We start from the raw sequence: 27,765 nt of genomic DNA on the forward strand, positions 1-27,765 counted from the left end.
GTATTCACACACACCCTGCTCTTTTTGACTTTCATCATCCACACATCTAGACTAAATCCCAATCCGGACATTAATTCTAGCACTCAAATAAAGGTACTTCATAGGTGTCAAAATTGATAGTTATGAACATCAAAAGGTGTGCAGCATTTTGTTTATTTATTGACATTACACCACCAAGCTTTGTGAGGTACGCCCGGACACCACCAGACTGAGACCATATCTTTATAAAAAGAACATGTTTATTTAACACAGTCCCACACAGCACACAGTGCTCCCAGCACCAATCACCCCTAATATGGGCCTTTCTCACACTATCTGTGGGCCGCCTTTTCCTCTCTCCACTAGAGCTCCGTCCTGCTCCCACTCCCGACTCTAGCTCCCAGACTGTAGGTAGGCGGCCCTTTTTTTTGTTCACACAGACGTGCTCCAGGTGCTCGATGATGTTCTTCTGGCAACACTTCCTGGTGTGGCGGAAGTGCTGCTCTTGCACCTGAAGCACTCCGGGCATCCCTGGAAAGCTCTTCCTCCATCTTCCCGGGTGTGGTGGAAGTGAATGTTTCCCGGGCTCTCTGAGGCTTGGGGTGCCCAACTGGCAGTGGCCATGGGCCCCAATGGGTTTGAGCCTTCTTGCTCCTTTCCCGTGGTCCTCTCCAGAACCAGGGCGGTTGCCCCCTCATGGCCCGGAGGATGTATATGCCACCTTCCCGGTCCTTCCAAGAGTCCCGGCTGGGTGTGTCCCCCAGCCTCCTGTGACAGCTTTAAAGGGGTACTTTGTTTAAATAAAAGTCTTTAAGGCAATCATACCACATTTGTTGTTAGCGGATGAAGTGTTAGACTTTTCTGAAATATCTAAAACCCTAACACCCAATAAAAGAAAGCTAATAAACATGAGTTTCTTGTATGACTTTTCAAAAATGTATTTACTTAGTTATTTTAATATTTGATATTGAAAGTAAAATTAGAATAATTTCCTTCAATTCAGCATGCTAATGAATGATAATATATTGAAAGATAGTTTTAATGTGCCTAATTCCAAGGTCTTTGAGTTAGAATTAATTGCAAATAGCTTGAATTTTGAATTTTTTTTTTACTTACAGATAATGGAAATGATTGCTTTACTGAACAAGACACCCATCGAAAAGTGTTCATATTGTACTCTCTTGACCACCCAATGTACAAGGAGATTGTACTTAAATTTACTGCATTCTTGAAAGCAGAATGTGGTATAGATGTTGTCCTAGATCTCCTAAATACACAACAAGTTGGAGAAATGGGACACATGAACTGGCTGGCTTGGCAGAAGCAAGAATTTGAGAATTCCTCCAACAAAATACTTATCCTCTGCTCAAAGGGTGTACAAATGAAATGGCAAGCAATGTTGACCCAAGAGACATCACAGCGTGTTATTCTTAAGGAGGATATCTGTTCTGAGATGGGAGACATGTTTACTCCTGCTTTAAATCTAATCCTTCCTGATTTCAAGCTCCCGGCACAGTTTGGAAAATATATAATTGCATATTTTGATGGTGTCAGCAGTGAGCAGGATATTCCTGACCCTTTTAACATCAGTGTGAAATACAAACTTATGAAACATTTTGAAGAGATCTACTTCCGGATCGTAGACAAGGAGAAACATCAACCAGGAAGGATTCATCATGTACAAGGTATTTCTGCAGATGAATACTTTAAAAAACCTTGTGGGAGAGAATTGAGAAATGCAATTGAAGACTTCTTGGAATATCAGACACAGAACCCTGACTGGTTTCATAATGAGTGTGTGAAGACAGAAAAAGAAATGACATATACATCATTAGATGACAACATTTCAGAAGACCCTGTCATGGGATCCATCATTAACATTATGACCTGTAACGTTCCTGGTAAGGTCTGTGTCCAACAACCTATTGTTTCAGAGGTGAAGGAAAATCTTTTATCCCAAGTTGTTCTGCCTAGTATTGCAGTTGAAGATTGTGAAATGTTTATGTCTGAGCTAAACACACGAGACAGAGAAGAGACCAGTTGTGACAGAGTTGAGCTTCATATTTCCTCACAGCAGGAAGGCAACTTGAGCTGTTTTAGAACTGAAACTTCATTTTGGAAATCTCCAGTTGCTATGTATGAAAAAACTGCCCTAGAGCTGCCTCATGAAAAAACTAAAATGGGCAGTAATGAATCAAGTTTATCATCTGAATCCTGGAAGCAGCTTCAGGTTCTCCAAAACATGCAGAATGCACAATTTCCTTTTTCTTTTGCAGAGCAAGAAAACTTCAATATGTGCAGCACAGAGCTGAATAATGGTAAGAGGCAGTCCAGTGAGACAGACCAAGGGTATATGTCATTACTGCCTAACTCTACCTACCAAACTGATCTAGATGATGCTGATGCTATAAGTGAACTTATAAAATTGCAGCAAGACTGCTACATGGAAAGCCTGAGACTCTGATACTTTTACTAAATACCATGTGTCTCAAATCTGATTTATTAAAAGAAGGTAAATTCATTCCACTAATCATGAAAACAAATGCAGAGATAGAATTGTGTGGCGCTTAATGGTGATGATGATGTAAAGCTTCCACATGCTACATCTACCACTGCTTGCTCTTTGGCTGTTAATTCTCAAACTTATTTCTGGGAGTGATCACAGAACGTTTGCCTGCATTGCAGCAAAGGTGGTGTCCTTTCGATGATGCTAAACACATTTAGCTGCCTTTAACTTGCTAAAGAAGATTTAATCTTCCACTATGAATGTTGCTGATAGTGACAGCTCTAACTCGGCAATATAAGGAACCTGCTGTCCATCACACCATCACACCAACACCTTGAATACAACCATGCAAGTTAATTTAAACGAACATGGAACTGATATTGTCTGTATCAAAGAAGAATGGGCAATAATAATTCTCTGAAGTTCTATTTTGCTTGTCATAATTCTGATGTAAATATTCTGCAGCAATAACTCAGCGTCCTTAAAATTAAACATACTCCTCGAGAAGACAGTGTGTTGCCAATATGGTTCCTACATCTCTTGAATTTTGTTTTGGAGACAATGTGAGCACACAGGGTGTATTTTGACTCAATAGAGTCCGATTCCCTCATCATTACATTTTTAGGGTTCACGAACTAACATATTATCCTGAAAAAAGTCTGCATATGGGGGCGACAGTTTTTTTTTTTTCCCCTGATAATTAGTCCTTTTACAGATCAACACAGGAAAGTAATGGATCCCACATTTAAGAAAGCCTGAGCTCATGGTCTTTAACTGTTCCTGCTCTACCTCTGAAAAGCTAAAACCACATCTTGATTTGGTTCACTTCACACACGACTCTCCGGAATAGGTTCTTGCAGCAGCAGATAAGTTTATCCCCACTGGCTCTTTGCTGCACTGATTTCCATCCTGGATAATTTGCATTATTCACCAGCCTATTATCTCATTCTCATTCTTTGGCACTTTATATATTTGATCTCATTGTATGTATTGCCCTCGGCTTTTTTCTGTTATATCCACCTCAGATGAACTTTATGTCCTTTACTTTGGCAACAGTTATGCATACAGTTGTAGATATTGTAGATATATTCTGATTCTCAATCAGAATGATGGAGATGTGTGTTGAGTAATACAGATTAGAGGGTTCATGGCTAATACAGTACCTGTCTTAATAGTCTTCTCTCTTGTTAGTGTGCTTTTTCCTGACTGTTTCCTCTGGTTTATTGGGATGCTGTTTCAGTTTAACCACCATGGGCTTCAATTTCCCACAATTCCCTATACTTAAATGTTTTGTATACAGAGGACAGGGAATGGGTAGGGATGGGGCCAGTAATTCTCATGGTTTTCTTTACTGTTTTATTATGTATATAGTTTTTATAAATGGGGGTTGAGGGGTATGCAATATTTATTAGGTTGTGGATTATGTAGGAAAAAGGTTAGGGAATGGGCCGTAGTAGTAAGATATTAGGAGTAACTATGAGTGAGCTCCTTAAAGTGGTATTGTCTCATTTAGGTCAGTTACTATTCAGAAATGTCTAGCCGCCATGTGTTCCCTGATTCTGATTTTGGCAGCTGATCTTCATTGTTGTAAAGATAAATGTTATTGGGTCACATCTTCCTCTTCTGGTTAATCAAAGAAATCTGGAGTGATCATTCTCTTAAGAACAACACTGTAAATTAATGTAACTTGTGCCATCTTTGTTATTTGATACTACAGTTGGGAACTGTAAACTGCTATCTTATTTGCATAATCACACACTCCACATTGCACTTCTTCTTGGATTTTTGCCAGTCGACTTTTATGTTCCAAGGGTAGAAGCTGTTTATCAGCACTGACATAAATGTACCAGTAAGTCTGCTGGTAAATAGGCCCTCCATTCTGCTGCTTCATTGCATTCCTTTACTCCACGGTTTCTTTACATAAACATGCTAAGTTTGTTTTTGCTTCTGTTTGCTTAGTCCCTCTGCAATAGAATTTCCTTTTGTTATCCTTACCATTAAACAATTTTACATAGTGGTGGAGTTGCAGCCTATTCAGGACATGAGTGTTCATGAAGGTAAAAATTACTTGGAAGTGTTTCACCTACTCTAAACCTGATGGGACATGTGACTTAAAGCTTGTGCTTACACAGAATGAGTATCTTTATGTTTAAGGGGGTTTGAGTCCTCTTATAAATAAACTACCAATGTAAAAATGTATGAATATATATTTTATAGTACAATAAATTAACCTTTTTTCATTCTTTTATACTTTTTTTTTTACTGCTTTTTGTATTATCTATTCAACAAATCTTCATTTCATAATTCCAATTATTTTTGGAAACTTCTTCAATAATTGATGTTTGTATGCAGCAGCTAAGCAGTGGTAGATGAACTAGAAATTCGGAATAATGATGGATGCTGGTTGCCAGTAAATGGACAGCACCATTTCATTTAACATTTTGTCTTCTACTGTATATAAGGATATGTTTTATTTTTAGTACAAGGTGATATGACTTGTGATAGGACATGGAAATCCGTCATGGATGAAAGTGCTCACAGAAAGTGCCGATGTGAAATTGGAAAACCACTCCACAATTACCCATGACAGTTGTGTTGTGATTTCCTTGTAGTCACCATAAAAAAGGCAGCGAGTAGTGAAGTTTCTTGGACTCCTACGGCTCTGTGTGGTCTGCCTGCTTCAAGTCAGCTGGGGGGAATGTTGATGAGTGGGCAGCGCTGTGATTGCTTCCTGAGACTCCTTTCAAGACTGAGACACAATAACTGCTTAGACATTCATGAGTGAACATTTGCAATGGAGAAGTATGCAATTGGCATGAACACGTGCTACTTTGTATACTAAATGTAACACTGAAACAACACCTGTGGTTTAGTTCCGGTAATAAAAGAAACCAGATACATAGAGCTTCATTTGTCTGCAGGGGGAAATTTGGCTTTTTCCAGAAGCTCTTTAAATAAATAAATAAATAAATAAATATGGAGCTTCTCTAAAAAGGCTGCTACTTGCACAGCATCCAGACGATGAAGTCGAATCTGGCAGCACTTGCTCATGATAAGTGTGTATGTCAAGTAAGGATCTGTCACTCTTTTACTTATAAGGTGACAAATCAGTGTTGCTGGTAGAAAAATTGACATGTCAGGTTATCTGAGCAAGTGAGGGTTGACTTAGGCTCTCTAGATGACTATGCTGGTGTGTGTTGCATTTAGTGCTACTCACATACAGATAGCATCTTGCATGTTTTTCCCTTGCAACTCGTTTTGGTGGGGTGTTAAATTGTTAAATCAAATGTGCTTGTAGTGTAACTATACTCGTGTTATGTCTCTGTCTGGCTCTTTAGTTTTAAATATATTATTTTCCTTGCCCTCTCTAAGATATCAAGTGCTTTCTTTTGTAACTACATCCAGCCTTGCTACTCTCCCCATGTTTCTCACTGGAGATTTAGCTCTTTTCTTTTAAATAATAGATTTTTGGCTGATTGTTACCCTTACCGGATATGGAATTCTTTCATTGGACTTTCTTGTGTATTCTCTCTCTCCTTCTTCCATCATCATCATCTTGGTCATCACTACATACTGACTTCACATTTGGCTCCCCTCATTTCCTGGTGGGTATTTCGTATGTTCTGCTGGACTATGAGGCTTATATGTGCTCCCAGCTACTCTTTAGGGCTCGTTTATACTTCACGCTCAGAATGCATACGCGCATGCATCATGGCCACCACGTGTTCCCAGCGTTCATTTGATGCGTCCTCTGAGCAGGCCCTCAGAAATTAACACAACGCATGTGCGAGTTGCAGTACCAGCAAAAAGTCGGGGGGCGTAGTGTGATAAAAGTTGGAATGTGACATCAGAGTCTCTGTTTACTATCTACATGTGACAGAAAGCCGCTTTGAGGATCCTACGGGATTGATGTGCGCGCTTTGATGTTTGATGAATGGTTCAATGTAGTGAAGCAAAATGCCGACATACAGATGCATTCATGGTTCTTTTATATTCAAGAGTCGCATATTCCCGATCGTGATGACACAATACAATTTAAAAGTCTCACGTACCATCTTTTGTGCCGTCTTTTTTTTCTGGGGCTTCCTCCAGTCCTGACAGCAGCAATCGCCACACAGAACACATTAAATGTATGATATTCCAACTCTCTGCACATTTATAATCCTTAGATTTATACTTGATATCACTTTCATGATGAAATGCATTAAAGTGTGTATGTTACATTTTCCAGATAAATCGTTAATTTCGTTTCGTTACACACATTGGGGTGACAAGGTGGCGGATCGACGGCACTGCTGTCTCGCAGGGAGTCACGTCCCTGGTGTTCCCTGCCTGGAGTTTACATGTTTTCCTGCTGGGTTTCCACAGTGTGCTCTGGTTTCCTTCCAAAGATATGCAGATTTGGTGACACTAAAATGACACGTGTGTGTGTGTGTGTGCTTGTATTCACCTTGCGATGAGCTAATGCCCCGTTCAGGGATTGTTTCTGCCTCGTGCCCAATGCTAGCTGGAATGGGTGCATCCCTGGATTGATGGATTTAATCATTAAACATCCTTTTCAGAGATGTTGTGGAAAGGTGTCCTCGGAATTTAATGGATGTTTCAGGCCAATTCACAAAACCGCGAAGCCGAACGTTTTCTCACCGTGATGATATCTCGCATTGCCACCTGGTGGAATCTTCCAGATTTACGTAAAGTACACGCGCACAAGTATTAAACAGTACAATGCTTGCGTAGCAGAAGCATCCGCTGGAGCATGCATTGCGTCGCGTGAAGTATCAACTGGCCTTAGAGACCACCCCAAATTGGTTTGGCTTGGAGTTTTTGGTCAATTGAATTCTGCAAGTGTATTTTTGTCTGATTTCTGTTTTAGGAAAGTAGACATGAGAAAAAATTATGTTCCTGAAAATATGTTTATTTTAGGTTTACTACCAAAAAATGTGTGAAATAATATTAACATGTTATCCAATCTGACATTGTATGTTCATTTCAGTACTTGTTTGGCGTCAGTATATGGGAATGTACACTTGTGACATTCTGGATTAAATTTCTTCTTTCAGGCTTTCCAGTCAATGCTTGTTTGTCTCTTCAACTGCCTTTGTAGGTCAATAACCAGAAGAGCAGCAGAGCTGAGTAATTCCATTAATTTATTCAACATAACTAGATTGACTCTTCTTTTTGGGAATGTACAGTATGTGTGCATGGAATGATTTAATGTTTATATCTGGCGTGTGTTAATGCTGCCTCTACCATGTCCTCTAAAACATGTTAAGTGTGAGCAATAATTACGTAGCCTATTAATTTGTAACAGCTTGAAGCAGAGCAGCATTGATTATTCCATTTACTGCAAAAGAGTTTCTGTATTACATCTTGCCTGAAGAAGGGGCCTGAGTTGCCTCGAAAGCTTGCATATTGTAATCTTTCTAGTTAGCCAATAAAAGGTGTCATTTTGCTTGGCTTTTCTCTACATTCATAATGGCTAACACGGTACAGCACCCTAGTACTGCAGCAGAGTGAAAGCTTGCCACATATTAATAGGTTTAATATATTATTTTATAAAGCAATGCTAGATATTTCATTTGATGGCAAATGCCCCCTTCATGTTGTTTCCAATTATAACAGTTTTGCTTGACAAGCTATGAAACGTGGGAAATGAACATGCGCTGTTTGTTGCATGGTGTGAAGCTTTTTTTGAGTTTGTGAAAAACAAAAAATCACCTCATATTATTGCAGAAGCATTGCTGGATCTTTGCATTAAAAATGCATTTTTTAAAAGTGAGGAGAAAGTTGCTTTGGTATCCAAGTTTATCCAATTTTTAGCATGTTTTCAGCTGAAGGCATTAGTTGGAAATTGGTGTTACAAGCAGAGTCATTTAAACATTTAGGACAAGTTGGGCACTGCACAACCCCTCTAAACAAATGGTAATGATGGGCAAAAATGAAATGAGTAAACCCGCCAAAATAATTCAATGTAGTATTCAAATTTATATAGCAAATATAAGTTGGTTGTCATCATTAATTTGGAGATCAGTGTAGCTGGTTGGCTGATTAATAATTGTGGGCACCTGTCCCTTTAGTCGCATTTTATTCTTCTTTTGTTGCCTTTTTACTTTGATGTATGATTTCAGTTTTTCTGTGCTCCTTTCTGCTCTTCCACTTCATTCCCTGTCTTATTTCTTCTCATCTGCTGAAGGACATGTGTCCACCTTCTGCGTACTGGTGTGTATGGCAGCATATAAACCTCTTCCCTCCAGTTGTCTTTGGCTCATGGACTTCAGTAGTTTTAGTAGACACCCCAATTATCAAAAAATTCGTTTGAACTTCCTTGAGTGCCATTAGATGGATCTTCAACTGTTCTTTTATTATGTCATGTTTGGGGGAGACGCTGTGAAGGTGGGAGTCGTTTGGTCTGGACTGCATTATTCTCTTTGTTATTTTTATTACAATAAATAGTTGATCACAAAACAAAAAACAAACCTAGAAACTGTTTTATGTTAACCCCATTTCTGCTTTTTTGTAATTTGCTTTGGTTTTCCCTGCTGGATTTTGTGTCATCTGGTGTACATTTTGTTAATGAAATTAAGATTTTTTTTTTATCGTTTATTTTAATTTTGATGTTTAATGCTGCATTAGAACTGTTTTGACTAAATTATTTTCAAAATTTGAAGTTATTTTTTTTAAAAATATTTTTAACTTTTTTCTGAAATTGATGTATTAGAATATTATCAGCTAGGTTTCTCAAATGCACATTTCATTAAGTACCTCAGGATTCCTCTGAAAACCACACACTGAAATATAAAAATATAAACCTTTGTTCATTACTGATGTGCTTGAAATAAAATGCACACCGCTTACCTTTAAGAATTTCTCAGTGCAAATAGTCTCATCATTTTATTCTGGCCTAGAGATTTTTTACTATTTTGTAAAGCACTTTATGACTGTTTGGACTGTGAAATGAAAAACATACTGTAAATTTTGAATTGCAATTTTAAAATGGCTGGAATCTGAACTTTCGCATCACATATATGGCAGACATTTGCAAGAAGAAAATGTGTCAGTCGTTCATTCCTTGTATAGTCTCTGAAAGTGCCTTCAAAATGCTAACCAGAAATGGAATTTGTGAGTCAGCAGATGTGTTTGTACAATGGAACTGTTGGTTAAAACTAAACAACTAAGTGCATTTCATATGAAATTTTATAAAATAAAGTTATACCAATTAACTTTGCTTATCTGTTCTTTCTGTAATCTTGGAATTCTGACTTGTGTACTTGACTGAATTCTTTATATTGGGTTCTGTCCTCTCCTTGGCAGTTCTTCTCAACTTTGTTGCCCTTTGTCTGTCAGTACATTCTTTGTTCGTTAGACCCAACTGTGGACCTCCAGGCTCTTCTTTGCTGCAGGAGAGCTGCTGACTGGACTGTGGTTTTTGTTTCCCGCTCCCTTGTCATCAGCGGTTTTATCTCAATTGTACTACTTGTTGACTTTACATGGTCATCATATCATATCTTATCAAGTTGTATGGTATACATTATACCTGTAAATATGTGTGTCACGAGCCTTTACTCTGTGAAGAACAATAAAATGTATTGACAATAAATTTGATTCTTCAGCATTCATATACCTGTACAGTAATCCCTAATCCATCGCGGGGGTTGCGTTCCAGAGCCACCCGCAAAATAAAATCCGCGAAGTAGAAACCATATGTTTATATGGTTATTTTTATATTGTCATGCTTGGGTCACAGATTTGCGCAGAAACACAGGAGGTTGTAGAGAGACAGGAACGTTATTCAAACACTGCAAACAAACATTTGTCTCTTTTTCAAAAGTTTAAACTGTGCTCCATGAAAAGACAGAGATCACAGTTCCGTCTCACAATTAAAAGAATGCTAACATATCTTCCTCTTCAAAGGAGTGTGTGTCAGGAGCACAGAATGTCACAGAGATAGAGAGAGACACAAGCAAACAAATCAATAGGGCTGTTTGCCTTTTAAGTATGCGAAGCACCGCGGCACAAAGCTGTTGAAGGCGGCAGCTCACACCCCCTCCGTCAGGAGCAGACAAAGAGAGAGAGAGACAGAGTTTGTTTTTCAAGCAAAAATCAATACGTGCCCTTCGAGCTTTTAAGAATGCGAAGCACCGTGCAGCATGTCCTTCAGGAAGCAGCTGCACACAGAAGGTAGCAACGTCCCTATCGTCTAGGTGTGCGAACAGCCCCCTACGTCAGCGCAAGAGAGAGAGAGAGAGAGAAAGTAAGTTGGGTAGCTTCTCAGCCATCTGCCAATAGCGTCCCTTGTATGAAATCAACTGGGCAAACCAACTGAGGAAGCATGTACCAGAAATTAAAAGACGCATTGTCCGCAGAAACCCGCGAAGCAGCGAAAAATCCGCGATATATATTTAAATATGCTTACATATAAAATCCGCGATGGAGTGAAGCCGCGAAAGGCGAAGCGCGATATAGCGAGGGATCACTGTATATATTTCTTGTTTACTTCTTTCAACTTTTTATTTTTGCGCCCATCTACGACTGTGTCTCCAGCTTCAGGACACAGATGAATTAACACATTTTTGAAGTGAGACTTCTCTAGTTTCGCTATTGTGTACTTCCACTTCTTCTTCACCAACAGACCCCTCTCTTTACGCATTGCCCTTGACAGTGTCACCCTCTCACCTTAGGATGCTATCAGGGTCACAAACTTCTCTGTTGATCCTGGATGATTCTGTGTTGACACATTTAATTTGTTGACCCAGACCTGTGCTAACCATTCCCCAATTCCTATGCCTCTCAACTCACTGCTCAGGTGTATTCCTTTTCTCTTTTTAAATAAAAGGATGCCTGCCACGGGTAATATAAAGTCTACACAGGAACTTGTAACACGTTTTGCCGAATTATAGGAAATACAACAGAGTGTCTTCATTTTGTAATTATAGTAAAATGGGACCTTCCAAATGTTTATACTGAAGTAGTAAACACAATGATGCACTTCTAGTAATTCCAGGAGGTGGCAGTAGAACCTCATTAATGGCGCTCTTGTGCCACTGGAAGGCGGTGGGTACATTTTCACTTGGTGGTTATTTTTAGGAACGTTTGTAAGAAGCTTTTCTCACTGACACTTTTTTTTTCTTTCTTATAAGGTTAAGTGGGATGATTCCTTGCCAAAGAGTTTATAGTTCATTAAACATTTAAAATAGAAAGACAACTGTGTGTTGAATAATAAGTAATTTTACATTTTCTTGGTGAAATTACTTATCAAAATGTATTTTTCCTTTGTATGGTTCACTGATTCAGTATATTAACTTAAAGACTAAAGCTATAGAGATGTGTCGTTTAATAACTACAGCCTAAGCACATTTGCTACATATATGGTATAAGAAAAAGTGCTTGTACAATCAAGAAGATACTTGGGAGTATGTGATTTGTAAATAATAAAAAAAAAAAGATAAAGGGTTTGGGTCTCAAGTGGAAAAACCCAATGTGTTGGAAGGTTTTTGAATATAAAGTGAGTGTTGAATCAGTGGATAGAAAGTATTGTAGAACATCTTCCACCAGAAGATAAGGAGTAAGAGTGAAGGGTCAGGACTATTTAAAGGTCAGGCTGGTGGCCAGAAACAGGTCACGGTCATCATTTAAGAATGGCAGATTCTGCAAGGTGGCGGAGACAAAGCCTTCATTCTACTGGCAGTCAATACACCATAACGGTAACGACATAACACACATAACACCATACAACACAGTTGATTAAATAAATCAAAACACATGACTTTTATTGTAACCACAGATACTGTGTGCTGCCTTTTGCAAATGTAGGGGCAAGCTGAGGTTTGTCAATTAAATTACAATCTTCTGTTATGTAGAATATCATCAGTCTAATTGTATACTTCTTATATTGGCTAAATGGTTCCGGGTGTTGATTGATTCCCAAGAGTACCACTTATTTGTAGACTGTCATAAAGAGGGGGACCAGACGTTTTGGGAATAAAGACTGTCCTTGTTAGATGTGCAGTGAGCAGTACTGTAGCCAATGTCACTATGATGTATAATCAAAATGATACACACAGTATATCTGCCTGTACTACTGTATAACACCTTATTGCTTAGAGTAGGTGGCTACATACAGATCATTTTTTAAAGTGTAACATAAGGCCCTTTTCAAATGTAAACATCCACAAAAAATCTAAAAACAAGATAGTGCTGAAGGTCAGACACACCAGCTTTTATGTAACTTAGAATTTCCTGGAATATTTATTAGAGAAGGAAAAGGGGGTGTTTATCATGACTGTGTCATTTATTGGAGTTATTTTGGTAATAATGGTTTGAATGACACATCCTGCTGCTCACAAAGGGGATCAAGTCAGTGTTGTCTGGTTCTAATTCATGGATTCATCCTGCTTTTGGAAGTTTTCTGCAAACCATGCCATCTGAGTACAGATGAAGAGCCAAAGTCTCACTTGTTCGTGTGCCTGCTATGTCAATGGACTGTTGGCTCATGTTCCTCTGTTGATGTTCCGACTTCCAATGCCTTAATAGTTGTTTGTTTCAAGAAGTTAATTTGGCATTAACAGTCCAGGTATGAATTACTTTCTTGTATTTTTTTTTTGTAGGTTGTCCACCTTTGTGTGTCTGTTTGGAAATATTAGACAACATTAGATGTCTGTACAGTAAAATAACTGATTTATTTGGGAACAACATACAACCAGATTTAAGCAGAAGCTCCTGGAATAGACAGTATGACTCCATAAGACTGGCTGGGTATCGTTCCACTGAAAGGACATTAGCCATGGTCATTGGTGCCATTGGAACCCACTGAACTCTGGGGGATTGGGTATATTTACAGAGGCTTAGCATCAGTAGGTTAAGAAAAAGCACTAAACCTTAATTTATTTAAATTGTTGTTAGAAACCATTTACAAAATGCTAGCAATCATAAACAAACAGTACTTTTCTTTTGTAGTGAGTTAAGAGCGTATGGCCCAAACAGGTCTAAACGTCACAGGGATCATTACAAGAAAAAAACAAACTACAGGTCAGGACAGGGAGCACGTACTGATACAGCGTGTTGCCACAACCACCACATGGCAAGACAGGTCGGTTCCTGGTTGGCAACCCTGAGGCAGTCCAGTCCCACCCCCTGGAAATGACCATCTATCTGCCGCACCCAGGTATTATATGTGCATCCCCTTGGCCTGGTCCAGTCACTTAGGTCCCCAACAATGAGGATCCTGTGAGCCAGATTACCCTCTGGGAATCGCGCCACATGGCCATAGTGCCATAACTGACGCTCCCTCACAATGCAGGTAATGTGCCTCATTCAGAACTCCTTTAGCAACTGCTCATCCAACACAAAGTCAAACCAGCAGTACCCAAGGATTCCCTGAAGAGACACAGTACAGAAGGAGTCCAATCTTTGTCTTAGGTCACTGGATAGTGTCACTGTCTTGCCACCATATAGCAAAACAGGGAGGACCAGGACTCTAAAGACTTGGACCTTCATCCTTTTGCAAAGATATCAGGAGTGCCACAAACCCCTTTCCAACAACCTCATGACCTCCCCATGCTCTCCCAGTTTCTCTACTGACTTCATAGGAAGAGTCACCACTGCCAAGGTAAGGAATGTCACTGCCAAGGTAAGTAAACCTCTCAACAAGGTCAACACTCTTTGCAAACAGACACACTGCTGATGGCTGTGCCCAAGAGGTCATTAAAGGCCTGGATCTTGGTTTTTATCCAGGACACTCGCAAGCCCAGACACTCAGACTCCTCGCTCTGTCTCTCAAGCACCCCGATCAGAGCCTCCATTGACTCCATGAAGATCACAGCATCGTCAGCAAAGTCAAGATCCGTGAATCTTCACCAACAGATGCCCCACAGCCGCTGGACCCCACAACCTTGCCCAACACCCAGTCCATACAAGCACTGAACAGAGTAGGAGCAAGAACACACTCCTGATGAACCCCAGAATCAACTGGTAAAAACGCAGAGGTTCTGCCTCCACTCTGCCCAACACTCACAGTACCAGTGTACAGGCTGGCTATGATATCCAGCAACTTTGGGGGACCCTGCAAAGTCTCAGGATGTCCCACAGGGCAGCTTGATCGCTTTATGAAAATCAAGAAAGGCTGCAAAGAAACTCGGCCGACATTCGCATTTGTGCTCCATGAGAATCCTCAGTGCCAGGATGTGGTCAATGGTAGACTTCTTAGGCGTAAAACCAGACTGCTCTGGTCGCTGGTAAGTGAGCAAGTAATCACAGAGCCTATTAAGGAAGACCCTAGCAAGGACCTTACCCGGCACCGACAGCAGTGTTATCCCCCTGTAGTTGCCGCAATCCAGGCGATCACCCTTCCCTTTCCAGATAGGGATGACATGTCCCATTTTCCATTCAGTTGGGATGATGCTCACCTACCAAATGGAAGCAAGGATTGCTTGCAGTGCAAGGGGGACAGCCTTACCACCAGCCTGGAGAAGTTCACCCCGGATACCACAGATCCCTGCAGCCCTTCCTCCCCTCAACTGATTCACCACCTGTGCAATCTCAGTGAGACTGGGTGGTTCACAGCTAATTGGAGGATCAGCCTTAAGAACCGTGAATCCAGAGATGTCCAACGTCCTTGCCGGAAGATCAACTGTAAACAACTGCTCAAAGTAGCCAGCCCAGCAGGTCACAATTGAAGAGCTCAGTTCCAAAATCAGCTAAGTAAAAGATACATTTTGTAGATAAATAGGAAAATCTGGGTCCGTAAGCAGATTTTGAAACTAAATCCCTAAAACTGTAGCACTACACTGTTGCAATTAGCAGGTTTTGAAGCTCAAACATATTTTCGGTGCATGACCAACTGCATGAAAAGTCACAATCACGTGTTCAGTAAATTTTACCAAAAGGTGTAATTAGCAGATTTTGGAACTCACATCTTCAATTGCAGGGTCATCTGTAAGGACTGTTCTGTCAACCTGCCCTGACTGCGACTCTCCAAGAAAAAGGTTTGGATATGAGTCACTAGACCATAGATGGTGTGTCACCTGCTCACAGATTCTGCTAACAAATGCCTCCTTATCTGCCTTTAGAGCCCTAGCAGCCATCCTTCTCAGTTCCCGGTACAGACCGGAGTTGCCATCAAGCTGTGTGCTGCAATTCCTCTTGATGATATCCAAGGTGCCCAGCGAGATGAAACTCCTCCTTCTGGGCACACTGGTAACACCTACACAACCCTCAGCGACCTTCAGGGTCTTGTCATGGAAGGTCTCCCACATCACATTAGGATCAGCAGTCAAACCCAAGTATGTAAGTTCCTCACACAAACTACGTGCAAATTCATTAAAAACAGCCTGATCTTGGAGGTGCAGCAACATTTTCCGAGTAGGTGGTAGCCTACTGGACCTAAGCTGGATCTTCAAAGTAGCAACAACAAGTCTGTGGTCAGAATTCACAAACTGGGAATGTCTGTAGTTCCTGCAGTTTTGTACGAGCCTCCAGTGTCTGCCCATGAGGATGTGATCGATCTCCCTCACTGCACCACTGGTACTGGAGTAGCAAGTCCAACGATGCGGCTCAGGGCGCTGGAAGCAGGATCCAATGATCTGCAGCTCCTGACCTTTTGCAAAGTCAAGGAACATGGAGCAACTTTCACCTCGGTTGCCAGACCCATGGGGAAGAGACAATCCTCATTGTCAGCCCTGTAAGTGCCAGTGGTCGCATTGAAATCACCCATGATCAGAGGAGTGTCACCTCGCAGGCACACATCAACCACCGAATTTGCGAATAAAATGTCTCCCTCACTGAGACATCACTCACCACAGTTGGAACATACTCTGAGGCAACAGACATGGCACCCAGAGAGTGTATTAATCTGTGCCTCATAATACACTCATTGAAAACAGTGGCAAAGGACACCATTGGAAGGAGCCAATCTGTCACAGCAACAGCTACTCCCTGACTATGATAGCCATCAGAGCAACCACACCAATAAAAGGTGTGCCCACCTACAGAGATCTGGCCAGTCCCAGGTCTGCGCACCTCAGACAGTGCTGCCAATAAAAAAAGCGGAGTTTACAAAACTCCTCCAACAGCAGAGGAAAATGATCATCATGCAGTAGAGACAAGATGCTCCATGCGGTTACCTGGTTGGGTCATCTTAAATGTGGACCCAAGTGCTACCGTGCAGCGGACAATGCCTCAGCACCACATCAGTTCCAATCCCCAACAGGCCTGACCCCATTGGCTTACTGGCGGTTTTGACTCCCATTTCCTCCCATTGCCTTCATAATGCGAGTAGTCTTCCTATGGGCAGCTGCAGCACAGCTACTCCAGCATGGAGAGCAGAAAGGAGTCCACTCTTGTTGTTTTGGAGGTGTGTGAAGTTTTTTTAAAGTGGTTGGAAAGCCAATAATGCCACCACATCCCTATGTTTTCCCTGCAAGATGGAGGAATGAAATTGTTAAAAATGTGATATTTTTCTACTTTTCACAAAAGTGAGCAAAATTGTTGAGGATGCAACATGCTTTTTTATATAATGGGTGTCCAGCTCTGGTCCTGGAGGATCTACAGTGGCTGCAGATTTTCATTTTCACCCTTTTCTTAATTTGTGCACAGCTTTTTTGCCTCTAATTAATTTTTGCATTAAATAGCAAGTCAATTAATATTAAGACTCAGATTCCCAAATTATTTCGTTTTTCCTTAATTATCAGCCAAACAATAATGACAGACAAAATGCACCAACACATAACCAGCTAACCATCATACAATCTCTGAAAATAAAGAAAGGTGGAGGTCTCAGTAACGCTGATCTGCTCAAGTCCACAAAACACTGTGACAGTGTTCCTAGAAAAAAGAAAATCAATAGTCTCTGAAAATGTCTGTTGAGGCAGAATGAGAGCAGCAACATGCCACTGAATTAAATGACGGGTTTAATTAACACGAAGAACTGGCTTCTATTTAAGAAACTAGCTAGGAGTCTGAAGGCTCTGAAATAGATGGTCATTTGCTGGCTCACTTCATATTTCATTTTTGTTTGGCTGCCATTTAAGGAATAAAAAAGCAATTCGGAGGACAGAGTCTTAAAAACACAACAATTAAACTGAAGGGAAAAGTAATCAATTAACAGTAGAAATTGGTCACTGATTAAGAAAGTGGCAAGAAGGAAAATCCACAACCACTGCAGCCTTACAGGATCGGAGCAGGACACCTTTGTTATATAAGATGGCTGCCAGTACCATGGAACCAGACCCCCTTTGTTATTATTACTTATTATTTGACTGACACCTTTTTCCAAGTCAACTTTTAACATATGAGCAGGTGAAGTGACCTGCTCATGGCGACAGTGTCAGTAGACTCCCAGGGTCTGAAGTCCAAAGCCTTAGCCACCACACTACACTGCCTGCATGTCACAGCAAGATAGCTTCCAGTTGGTGACACTTGATGTCATAAGAATGACCAGAGTTGGGGAAAAAAAAGCACACAGTCCAAAAGACAGACTCGATTTTAGTGATTAGGGAGAAGGAGTGTGGGGGCTATAAGAAAGAATAGTTAGAAAAGCAGGTAAACTGCCTTTCCTGCACTGCAATTAATCATAAGATTCTTTGTGGTAGATTTTTATTTATGCACGTGTGCTGTAAGCTTGCAATGATTTTAAAGGCAGACAACACAACGTTCTGTCAAGTTATTAGCTACCAGAGCCATTATCAGAAACAGTATGGCTGCAGCCTTGTGAATGATGCCACAAAATGTCAACAGCAATATGTAAAAAGCAAAATCACACAACTGTGACAGAAAAAAAATCATAATGACCTACAGTATATCATAACATGTTGACACATAACCGGAAATTGCGAAATAAAGTTCAGAAGGTGACTTAAACAAAGAAAAGCAAAAATAATACAAATAAAATAAACATTTTGCCTTCAGATACCTGACACAAGCCAACAAAATCTAAGACGCCTTTTTCTCAAAAATGCTTTATTTTCCAAAGCGCATAAGGTATGGCCGTGCCTCCGCTCTGGAGTTCACTCTGCGGTGTCTTGGCTGCCTTTGACTTACAAAGACCAGCATGGGGAGCGAGCCTTGAAGGGAGTCATCCCCTGCACCATGGGTAGGACAGCTTCAAAGTGTCAGCAGCACACTTTCATGTGTACAGCATCAGGCTGGTTCTGTGTTGGCCACCCCACTCCTATGTGCATCTGAATTATTATAAAGCCATAATCTTTCATAGCATGTTACACTTTCAAGAGCAATAACCACAAATACATTACTGTAATTTATCATGGTGTAACAGGTAACTCTATCCCAAAGGCTATCAGCATTATTAGGGTGGAATGGTGGATCGTTTAAACAAAATATATCACTTGGTATTGCAGAAAGTTAAGACATATCCTTAATTATGCTAAATGTAAGCACTTGCAAACACCTTAAAGTGAACATTATAAACTGAAAGGAAGAAGTGAAGGGTTAATTACTGCATATGATGTCAATACACCTCATGGCCAAAGAAGTAATAACATGTACAATAACACATATGAACTATGACCACCTACACAGCATTCACACTAACACCAGTTGATTTAGAGACCGTTATAAATTACAGAACAGGCAGTCATAACAACAAATGCTGCACGTGTTCTTGTATGGGGTTCTGTTAGTAAAATGGTGGACGTGTTTAATGTACCATCATTTATTATACATTTACAGTATGCCAAATGTTGAAATGCTCTCTTCTTCTCAAATGGGTTTTTGAGGTGCAAAATGTGAAATCATTTGTTTAAATGGCAAATATTTAACCTCAAAATCAAAGTGAAAAAATGATGTGGCAGGCTAGTCCATTTTGCCAAAATTTTATTGCAGCAACTCCAAATCGTACTCAGTAGTTTACGGCCCCCACGTGTTTGTATGCATGCTCCTAATGAGATGACGGATGGTGTCCTGGGGGATCTCCCAGATCTGGACCAAGGCATCACTGAGCTCCTGGAAAGTCTGAGGTGCAACCTGGCGGCAGCGGATGGACTGAAACATAATGTCCCAGAGGTGTTCTATTGGATTGAGGTCAGGCGAGCGTGGCAGCCAGTCTTCTTCTTTCGGCTACTCCCATTAGGGGTCGCCACAGCAGATCATCTTCTTCCATATCTTTCTGTCCTCTGCATCTTGTTCTGTTATACACCCACCACCTGCATGTCCTCCCTCACCACATCCATAAACCTTCTCTTAGGCCTTCCTCTTTTTTTCTTGCCTGGCAGCTCTATCCTTAGCATCCTTCTCCCAATATACTCAGCATCTCTCCTGTGCACATGTCCAAACCAACGCAATCCCGTCTCTCTGACTTTGTCTCCCAATTGTCCAACTTGAGCTGACCCAATAATGTACTCATTTCTAATCCTATCCATCCTAGTCACACCCAATGCAAATCTTAGCATCTTTAACTCTTCTACCTCCAGCTCTCCAACCCATATAACATAGCTGGTCTCACTACTGTCCTGTACACCTTCCTTTTCACTCTTGCTGATACCCGTCTGTCACCAATCACTCCTGGCAATCTTCTCCACCCATTCCACCCTGCCTGCACTCTCTTTTTCACCTCTCTTCCACAATCCCCATTACTCTGTAGTGTTGATCCCAAGTATTTAAACTCATCCACCTTCGCCAACTGTACTTCTTGCATCCTCACCATTCCACTGACCTCCCTCTCATTTACACACATGTATCCTGTCTTGTTCCTACTGACCTTCATTCCTCTCCTCTCTAGAGAATATCTCCACCTCTCCAGGGTCTCCTCAACCTGCTCCCTACTATTGCTACAGATCATAATGTCATCAGCAAACACCATAGTCCACGGGGACTCCTGTCTGATCTCTTCTGTCAACCTGTCCATCCCCATTGCAAATAAGAAAGGGCTCAGAGCTGATCCCTGACATAATCCCACCTCCACCTTGAATGCATCCGTCACTCCTACCGCAGACCTCACCACTGTCACACTTCCCTCGTACATATCCTGGACAACTCTTACATATTTCTCTGCCACTCCCAACTTCCTCATACAATACCACACCTCCTCTTGAGGCACACTGTCATATGCTTTTTCCAGGTCCACAAAGACAAAATGCAACTCCTTCTGACCTTATCTATACTTCTCCATCAATACCCTGAGAGCAAACATTGCATCTGTGGTGCTCTTTCGTGGCATATAACTATACTGCTGCTCACTAATCATCACCTCCCTTCTTAACCTAGCTTCCACTACTCTTTTCCATAACTTCATGCTGTTGCTCATCAATTTTAACCCCCTGTAGTTACTACAGTCCTGCACATCCCCCTTATTCTTAAATATCGGCACCAGTACACTTCTTCTCCACTCCTCAGGCATCCTCTCACGTTCCAAGATTCCATTAAACAATCTGGTTAAAAACTCCACTGCCATTTCTCCTAAACACCTCCATGCTTCCACAGGTATGTCATCTGGACCAACGGCTTTTCCATTCTCGTCCTCTTCATAGCTGTCCTTACTTCCTCCTTGCTAATCCGTTGCACTTCCTGATTCACTATCTCCACATCATCCAACCTCTTCTCTCTCTCGTTCTCTTCATTCATCAGCCTCTCAAAGTAGTCTTTCCATCTGCTCAACACACTCTCCTCGATTGTGAGTATGTTTCCATCTTTATCCTTTATTACCCTAACCTGCTGCACATCTTTCCCAGCTCAATACCTTTGTCTAGCCAATCGGTACAGGTCCTTTTCTCCCTCCTTAGTGTCCGACCTTTCATACAACTCATCATACGCCTTTTCTTTAGCCTTTGCCACCTCTCTCTTCACCTTGTGCCTTATCTCCTTGTACTCTTGTCTACTTTCTGCATCTCTCTGACTATCCCACTTCTTCTTTGCCATCCTCTTCCTCTGTATACTCTCCTGTACTTCCCCATTTCACCACCAGGTATCCTTTTCCTCCTTCCTCTGTCCAGATGTCACGCCAAGCACCCTTCTTGCTGTCACCCTTACTACATCTGCTGTAGTTTCCCAACTGTCTGGTAATTCTTCACTACCACCCAGTGCCTGTCTCACCTTCTCCCTAAACTCAACCTTGCAGTCTTTCTTTTTCAACTTCCACCATTTGATCCTTGGCTCTGCCCTCACTCTCTTCCTCTTCTTGATGTTCAATGTCATCCTACAGACCACCATCCTATGCTGCTTAACTACACTTTCCCCTGCCGCCACATTGCAGTCTTCAATCTCCTTCAGATTGACTCTTCTGCATAGTATGTAATCTAACTGTGTGCATCTTCCTCCACTCTTGTATGTAACCCTATGTTCCTCCCTCTTCTTAAAATACGTATTCACCACAGCCATGTCCATCCTTTTGGCAAAATCCACTATCCTCTGACCTTCTTCACTCCTCTCCTTGACACCATATCTCCCCATCACCTCCTCATCTCCTCTGTTCCCTTCACTAACATGTCCATTGAAATCCGCTCCAATCACCACTTTCTGTCCCTTGGGTACACTGTTCATCACTTCATCCAACTCACTCCAAAAACCTTCTTTCTCATCCATTGCACACCCAACTTGCAGGGCATATGCATTAAGAACATTCACCATTACACCTCCAATTTCCAGCTTCGTAATCATTACTCTGTCTGACACTCTTTTCACCTCCAAAACACTCTTTACCTACTGTTCCATCAGAATAACCCCTACCCCATTTCTCCTCCTATCCACACCATGATAGAACAATTTGAATCCACCTCCGATCTACCTGGCCTTACTCCCTTTCCATTTAGTCTCTTGCATGCACAATATATCAACCTTCCTTCTCTCCATCATATCTGCTAACTTTCTCCCCTTACCAGTCATACTGTCAGCATTCAAAGTTCGTACCCTCAGTTCCACTCCCTTTACCTTCCTTCTCTCCTCCTGCCTCCGGACACGTCTCCCCCCTCTTCTTCTTCTTTTTCTTCAGCCAACAGTAGCCCAATTTCCACCAGCACCCTGTTGGCTAACAGTACTGGTGGCGGTCATTGTTAACCTGGGGCTCGACCCATCTGGTATGGAAATTTGTATTGTTGTCTGCATATTGATTTGGCAAAATTTTACACCAGATGCCCTTCCTGACAAAACCCTCCCTATTTATCTGGGCTTGGGACCAGAACGAAGAAACACACTGGTTTGTGAATCCCCTGTGGCTGGGTTTGGTATCAATTCCTTCATCCTTCATCCTACAGGAACTCTTGCCACATGAGACCGGGCATTGTCGTGCACAAGGAGGAACCCAGGAGCCACTGCACCAGCATAGGGTCTGACGATGGGTCCAAGGGTCTGACAATGGGTCCAAGGATTACATCCCGATACCTAATGGCAGTCAAGGTGCCGTTGTCTAGCCTGTAGAGGTCTGTACGTCCCTCCATGGATATGCCTCCCCAGACCATCACTGACCCACCACCAAACTGGTCATGCTGAACGATGTTAAAGGCAGCATAACATTCTCCATGGCTTCTCCAGACCCTTTCATGTCTGTCACATATGCTCAGGGGGATACTGCTTTCATCTGTGAAAAGCACAGGGCGGCAGTGGTGGACCTGCCAATTCCAGTATTTTATGGGAAACGGCAATAGAACTCCACGGTACCAGGCAGTGAGCACAGGGCCCACTAAAGGACGTCGGGCCCTTCAAGCCACCCTCATGAAGTTTGTTTCTGATTGTTTGGTCAGAGACATTCACACCAGTGGTCTGCTGGAGGTCATTTTGTAGGGCTCTGGCAGTGCACATCCTGTTCCTCCTTGCCCAAAGGAGCAGATACCGGTCCTGCTGATGGGTTAAGGACCTTCTACGGACCTGTCCAGCTCTCCTAGAGTAACTGCCTGTCTCCTGGAAGCTCCTCCATGCCCTTGAGACTGTGCTGGGAGACACAGCAAACCTTCTGGCAATGGCACATATTGATGTGCCATCCTGGAGAAGCTGGACTACCTGTGCAACCTCTGTAGGGTCCAGGTATCGCCTCATGCTACCAGTAGTGACACTGACCATAGCCAAATGCAAAACTAGTGAAAAAACAGTCAGAAAAGATGAGGAGGGAAAAATGTCACTGGCCTCCAACTGTTAAACCCTTCATGGTTTGGGGATTGTCTCATTGTTGCCCCACTAGTGCACCTGTTGTTAATTTCATTAACACCAAAGCAGATGAAACTGATTAATAATCTCCTCTGCTACTTAACTTTCCAGATCAATATCACAGAAATTTCATTGACTTGATGGTATACTCTGATTAAAAAGTGTTCCTTTAATCTTTTTCAGCAGTATATAAAATGCATTGATCAACATGCTCCATCTTCTGATAGTTTTTAGGACAAGCACAAAGGATGCCTCTTAAAAGTGCAACTAGTTTGAAAAAAGAACAAACTCTGCTAAGATAAACGTTTATTCAGGTGCACCTTATTTGCACGTTGGAGCACTGACTGTTACATCTAAGGACACCAGACTTGATGAGATAATCCCAGATCCTGCTCCACATTTCTGCTTTCCATTCCAGTAAGAGCAGATGCGGGGCTCTAAACTGCTCTGAACAACACAGAGTATGCAAACGTAGTAAGTGTGGGAAGCTGCCGCTCACTTTATTTGGACTTTTTAATGATAAAATGCTAGGCCTTTCACCTGCCTAGAGAATTTTACTGTAATATAATTGCTACTGTCTACATTCTTCCATTTGTTAATATGAAGGAGGCACTTAAGTTTCTTTTTGGAGAGTTTAGCAAATAAGGACAGCATTATTGTTGCATTATTTCTTCCTAAATTTCATTAGCCTGTGTTCTGACCAGGGTGGCACACTGGTTAGCACTGCTGCCTCCATGTTCCTGGGTCTCTGTGGAATTTACACATTCTCTTCATGTCTGCACGGGTTGGCCTGTCACTGTCCTAAAGATTGGCAGTTAAAAATTAATCCTGTAAGACTGAGGAGATGTCACTCGCCTTGTGTCCTGTCCTGCCTCAACAGTTTAATTCCTGTAACTTTGAATTGGATTATTTGGGTCTGAGTATGCTGCAACAAAAGGGGGGAACATTGAAGATCAACTGCAGATTGGTACATGTCCAAGTCCCCCTAACCGATCAAGGCAGTCAGGCAATATTTATATTGTTCCTGCTCCTTTCATACAGAAAGCTGCTAAAATGACTCCAGTCATAAATGATGACATCATGGGCCACATGTTCCATGTATGTTTTTAATCAATTGATGGAAATTTTCTCAAAGTGGGTGCCACTTAAGGAGACACATTCTAACATACAAGAATATACATCACAATTAACGGATTACAGTGATCAGGCAATGTCTTTATGGTGTTGAAATCACAAGAGTATGGCTCTGTCTGCATACTTTAGAAACATGGATGAACACTGAAGTCTGTTTGCAGCTCAACGTCTGTGATGCATCGTCTTTATCTGGGATGGCACAGATGCGTGGAGCAAGGTCAAAACCAAACTGAAAAAATAGAAACTGTGATCTGATTTGGGACAGAATGCCAACAATCACGGTGCAGTAGACAGTGAGGGGATACTCCCTACTAAATGGCACAGTAGCATCAATTTCCCTCAATTCAGCAAAAAAAAAAAGAAGCTGATTTGGGCTTGGGGTGCATGTTACTGAAGACTTTTTATGGCTCCTCATCTTCTCCTTTCTCATTAGAAGATTCTGTAGCACTGTGACGTTTTCAAGAGGCTAACAACAGTCGATTCATCCCTCTGGAACCTCATTAACTTCTACAAATACACTGTGGAAAGCATACTGATTAGCTACATCACTCTTTGGTATGGTGTGGTAGCCACAATGGGAAAGGTGCCTTTGATCTAATATATAAAACAGCATCAAAAGATTGACCATTGTTTATATTTAACAAAAAACACATAAATGTGATTTTCTGGTGTGGAAAAGAAGAGTGCTGGTGTTGATCATACTTTTTGCAAAAATAACTTCATGTACATTAGCTGCTTACATCAACCAAGAGATATCTATATCTCATGATCCATATAAAATGACTTCAGTTTGGCACGATGCTATATATTATCCTATTTAACTCCCCCCCCACCCCCCAAACATTTCAAAAGGATTTGGATTTAGACTTTAACTTGGCAATTCTTTACCTCATATTTCTTCTTTCTGAGCCATTCTATTAGGTATTTACTTGAATTTCAGATCATTTAAAGAGATGCATTATTGGAAGACTCCTTTTTAGTCCTAAATCAGCTGTTTTTGTTGCACCATGTTAGACCTGAATCGCATTCTACCAAAATAAATACAGGTATTATTAAATTAGAAAAGTCACTTTACACTACAACCTTTTCTGTATTCACCCAGTCTTCACTGTGCTTTGCAGGTGCAAAAAATTTGGAAGGCAAGGTCAGGGGAATATTTTAGCTACATCTACATTTGAGAAACTTTAGTCTGAGTTGATGTTGTTTTGTGGTAGGGTCCTAGGGGGGCCTAGGGTGTGGACCTTAAAAGAATGTCCAAAATCCCATATTCTTACCATTCTGTTCCCTCTTTGTTTTACCTTTGTAACCCTGGGTAATTAGGGTACCAAAACAGGCAGGAGAAAAAGTTAAACATTTATTTATGTATTCTAGGTAGTAAGATTTAATCTTCAAATATTATAACTAGTGCCATACACAAAAGCAAATAGCATGTGGATTTGCAAACCATATAACCTTTCAATGCTAGATGTTTAGTTTCAGGCAATGCAAAATCTTGTGGTTACATTCGATTCTCTCTGGTCAGCTCTCATCATGTCATCATCTGGTCTGCTCTCTCTTTTTATCCAGCTCATAATCTGATTTTATACAATTTTCTTCCTTAGTAGCCTGGCTCATAAATCTAAAAGCCTGTCTCTCACCCTCCACACTCTCTTCCTGGAGGCAGAAGGAGTTCTCAAATAGTTAAGAGAATTCCTGTGCCAGGTCTATACAGAAAAGTACCATTGGAAAACCAGTTAAAGCAGATCGATGAATGCCTCCAACCCTCACCAGTCCAGTTTCTCTTCATATCAATAATTCCTAAAACTCTGGAGGAGGAAATCAAAAGGGCTTACTTCTAGAAAGATGTCATCAATTTATTTACTAATGACAATGTACAATTATCAAAATATTAAATATTACTCTACATTACCTTCCACTTCTGATAATTTTTTGAATAATGTCTATTATGATCACAGTTTTAATCATTCTAACAGTTTCACAAATGCAACCTCAAGCTGCAGTCATAGCTCTTTCCTGCGATCACAACTGGTTTACTACATCACTGGTTGTAGGTGATTAGTTTTCCAAACATATCAATATCTTTATTTTAAAGACAATCCGAAGAACTTGGACATACTCCTATTTCAGATGACTGATGACTTTCATCCATTTGGTCCTACTTCTATTTTATCTTCTTTTTTTATCTTCTGTCTGGTGGTTCAAAATGAGACAAGTTGACACCTTTCACTAAATTAGCCAGGGTCTATCTAATCAGACTGTTGTCCTGAACTATTCATTAAAGCACATGCAGCTGTACCATTAACTTCAAAACTTTGGACATTAACATCCCACAGGGGCCAATGCCAATCACCTCCGCTCACGTGACAGCCTGTGTGCCCTGCATAAACTGTTCACAAACCAGCTCCTGTTGTCCTTTTTCATACATTTGGGGCCAACTAGATTGCCTTTCCTGTTTTTTACACTTGTAGTGTAACACAGACTGCCATCAGTCTTTACCAGTATATACAGTACTGGCATCACCACCATGGGCAGCAAGTGTCTTCCTGTTCAACAGGAGAGACATCATTGGAACGTAATCCTTGTCATTCTCCCTGTAGCCCATCTCTATGGTTGTTTGCTCATAATATGCATACCTGCTGTTCTACAATTCTACACTTCAGTTCAGAAGTGCTTGTACCACAGATGACAACCCTAGAAACGCTTAGACTATATCCAACTATCGAAGCACATCTGACTTGTTACTGTACCAGTTTTATTTGAAAATTCCTCCAGTTTACTCAGTGTGGATCTACAGTATTTCTTAATAATTGTTTTAATTACCCCATGTAAATAATTAACACCCAGAATCTACACTTTTAAGGGCAAATATTTTTGAGTTTATATTTTGGTATTCTAGCAGATTCACAGTTACAACCTCTTCAATTGGTAACTGACTTCAATACCCTGTGCTTGAACATCCTAGGTCCCTAACATACTCTCTAAATCTATTAATATTATGACTAGTTCCATTTTTGTATAACTCAGAGTTCTTCTCACTTAAACCTCAAAAGGTCTTTTCAGTTCTT

The 27,765-nt window shown here is 41.1% G+C and overlaps 1 protein-coding gene across 1 annotated transcript in view; it reads left to right on the forward strand.

Annotated features, from left to right (window-relative positions):
- il17ra1a (interleukin 17 receptor A1a) overlaps positions 1–6,378 on the forward strand; it is an 81,231-nt gene extending 74,853 nt beyond the window's left edge. Inside the window, exon 13 of the mRNA XM_028807924.2 lies at positions 1,098–6,378. Coding sequence (XP_028663757.1) covers positions 1,098–2,443 — 1,346 coding nt within the window. The 3' untranslated portion in view covers positions 2,444–6,378. The remainder of the gene's footprint in view (positions 1–1,097) is intronic.
- Positions 6,379–27,765: the final 21,387 nt, after the last annotated feature.

The sequence above is a fragment of the Erpetoichthys calabaricus genome, chromosome 1 (assembly GCF_900747795.2).
Source record: "Erpetoichthys calabaricus chromosome 1, fErpCal1.3, whole genome shotgun sequence".
NCBI lineage: Eukaryota > Metazoa > Chordata > Cladistia > Polypteriformes > Polypteridae > Erpetoichthys > Erpetoichthys calabaricus.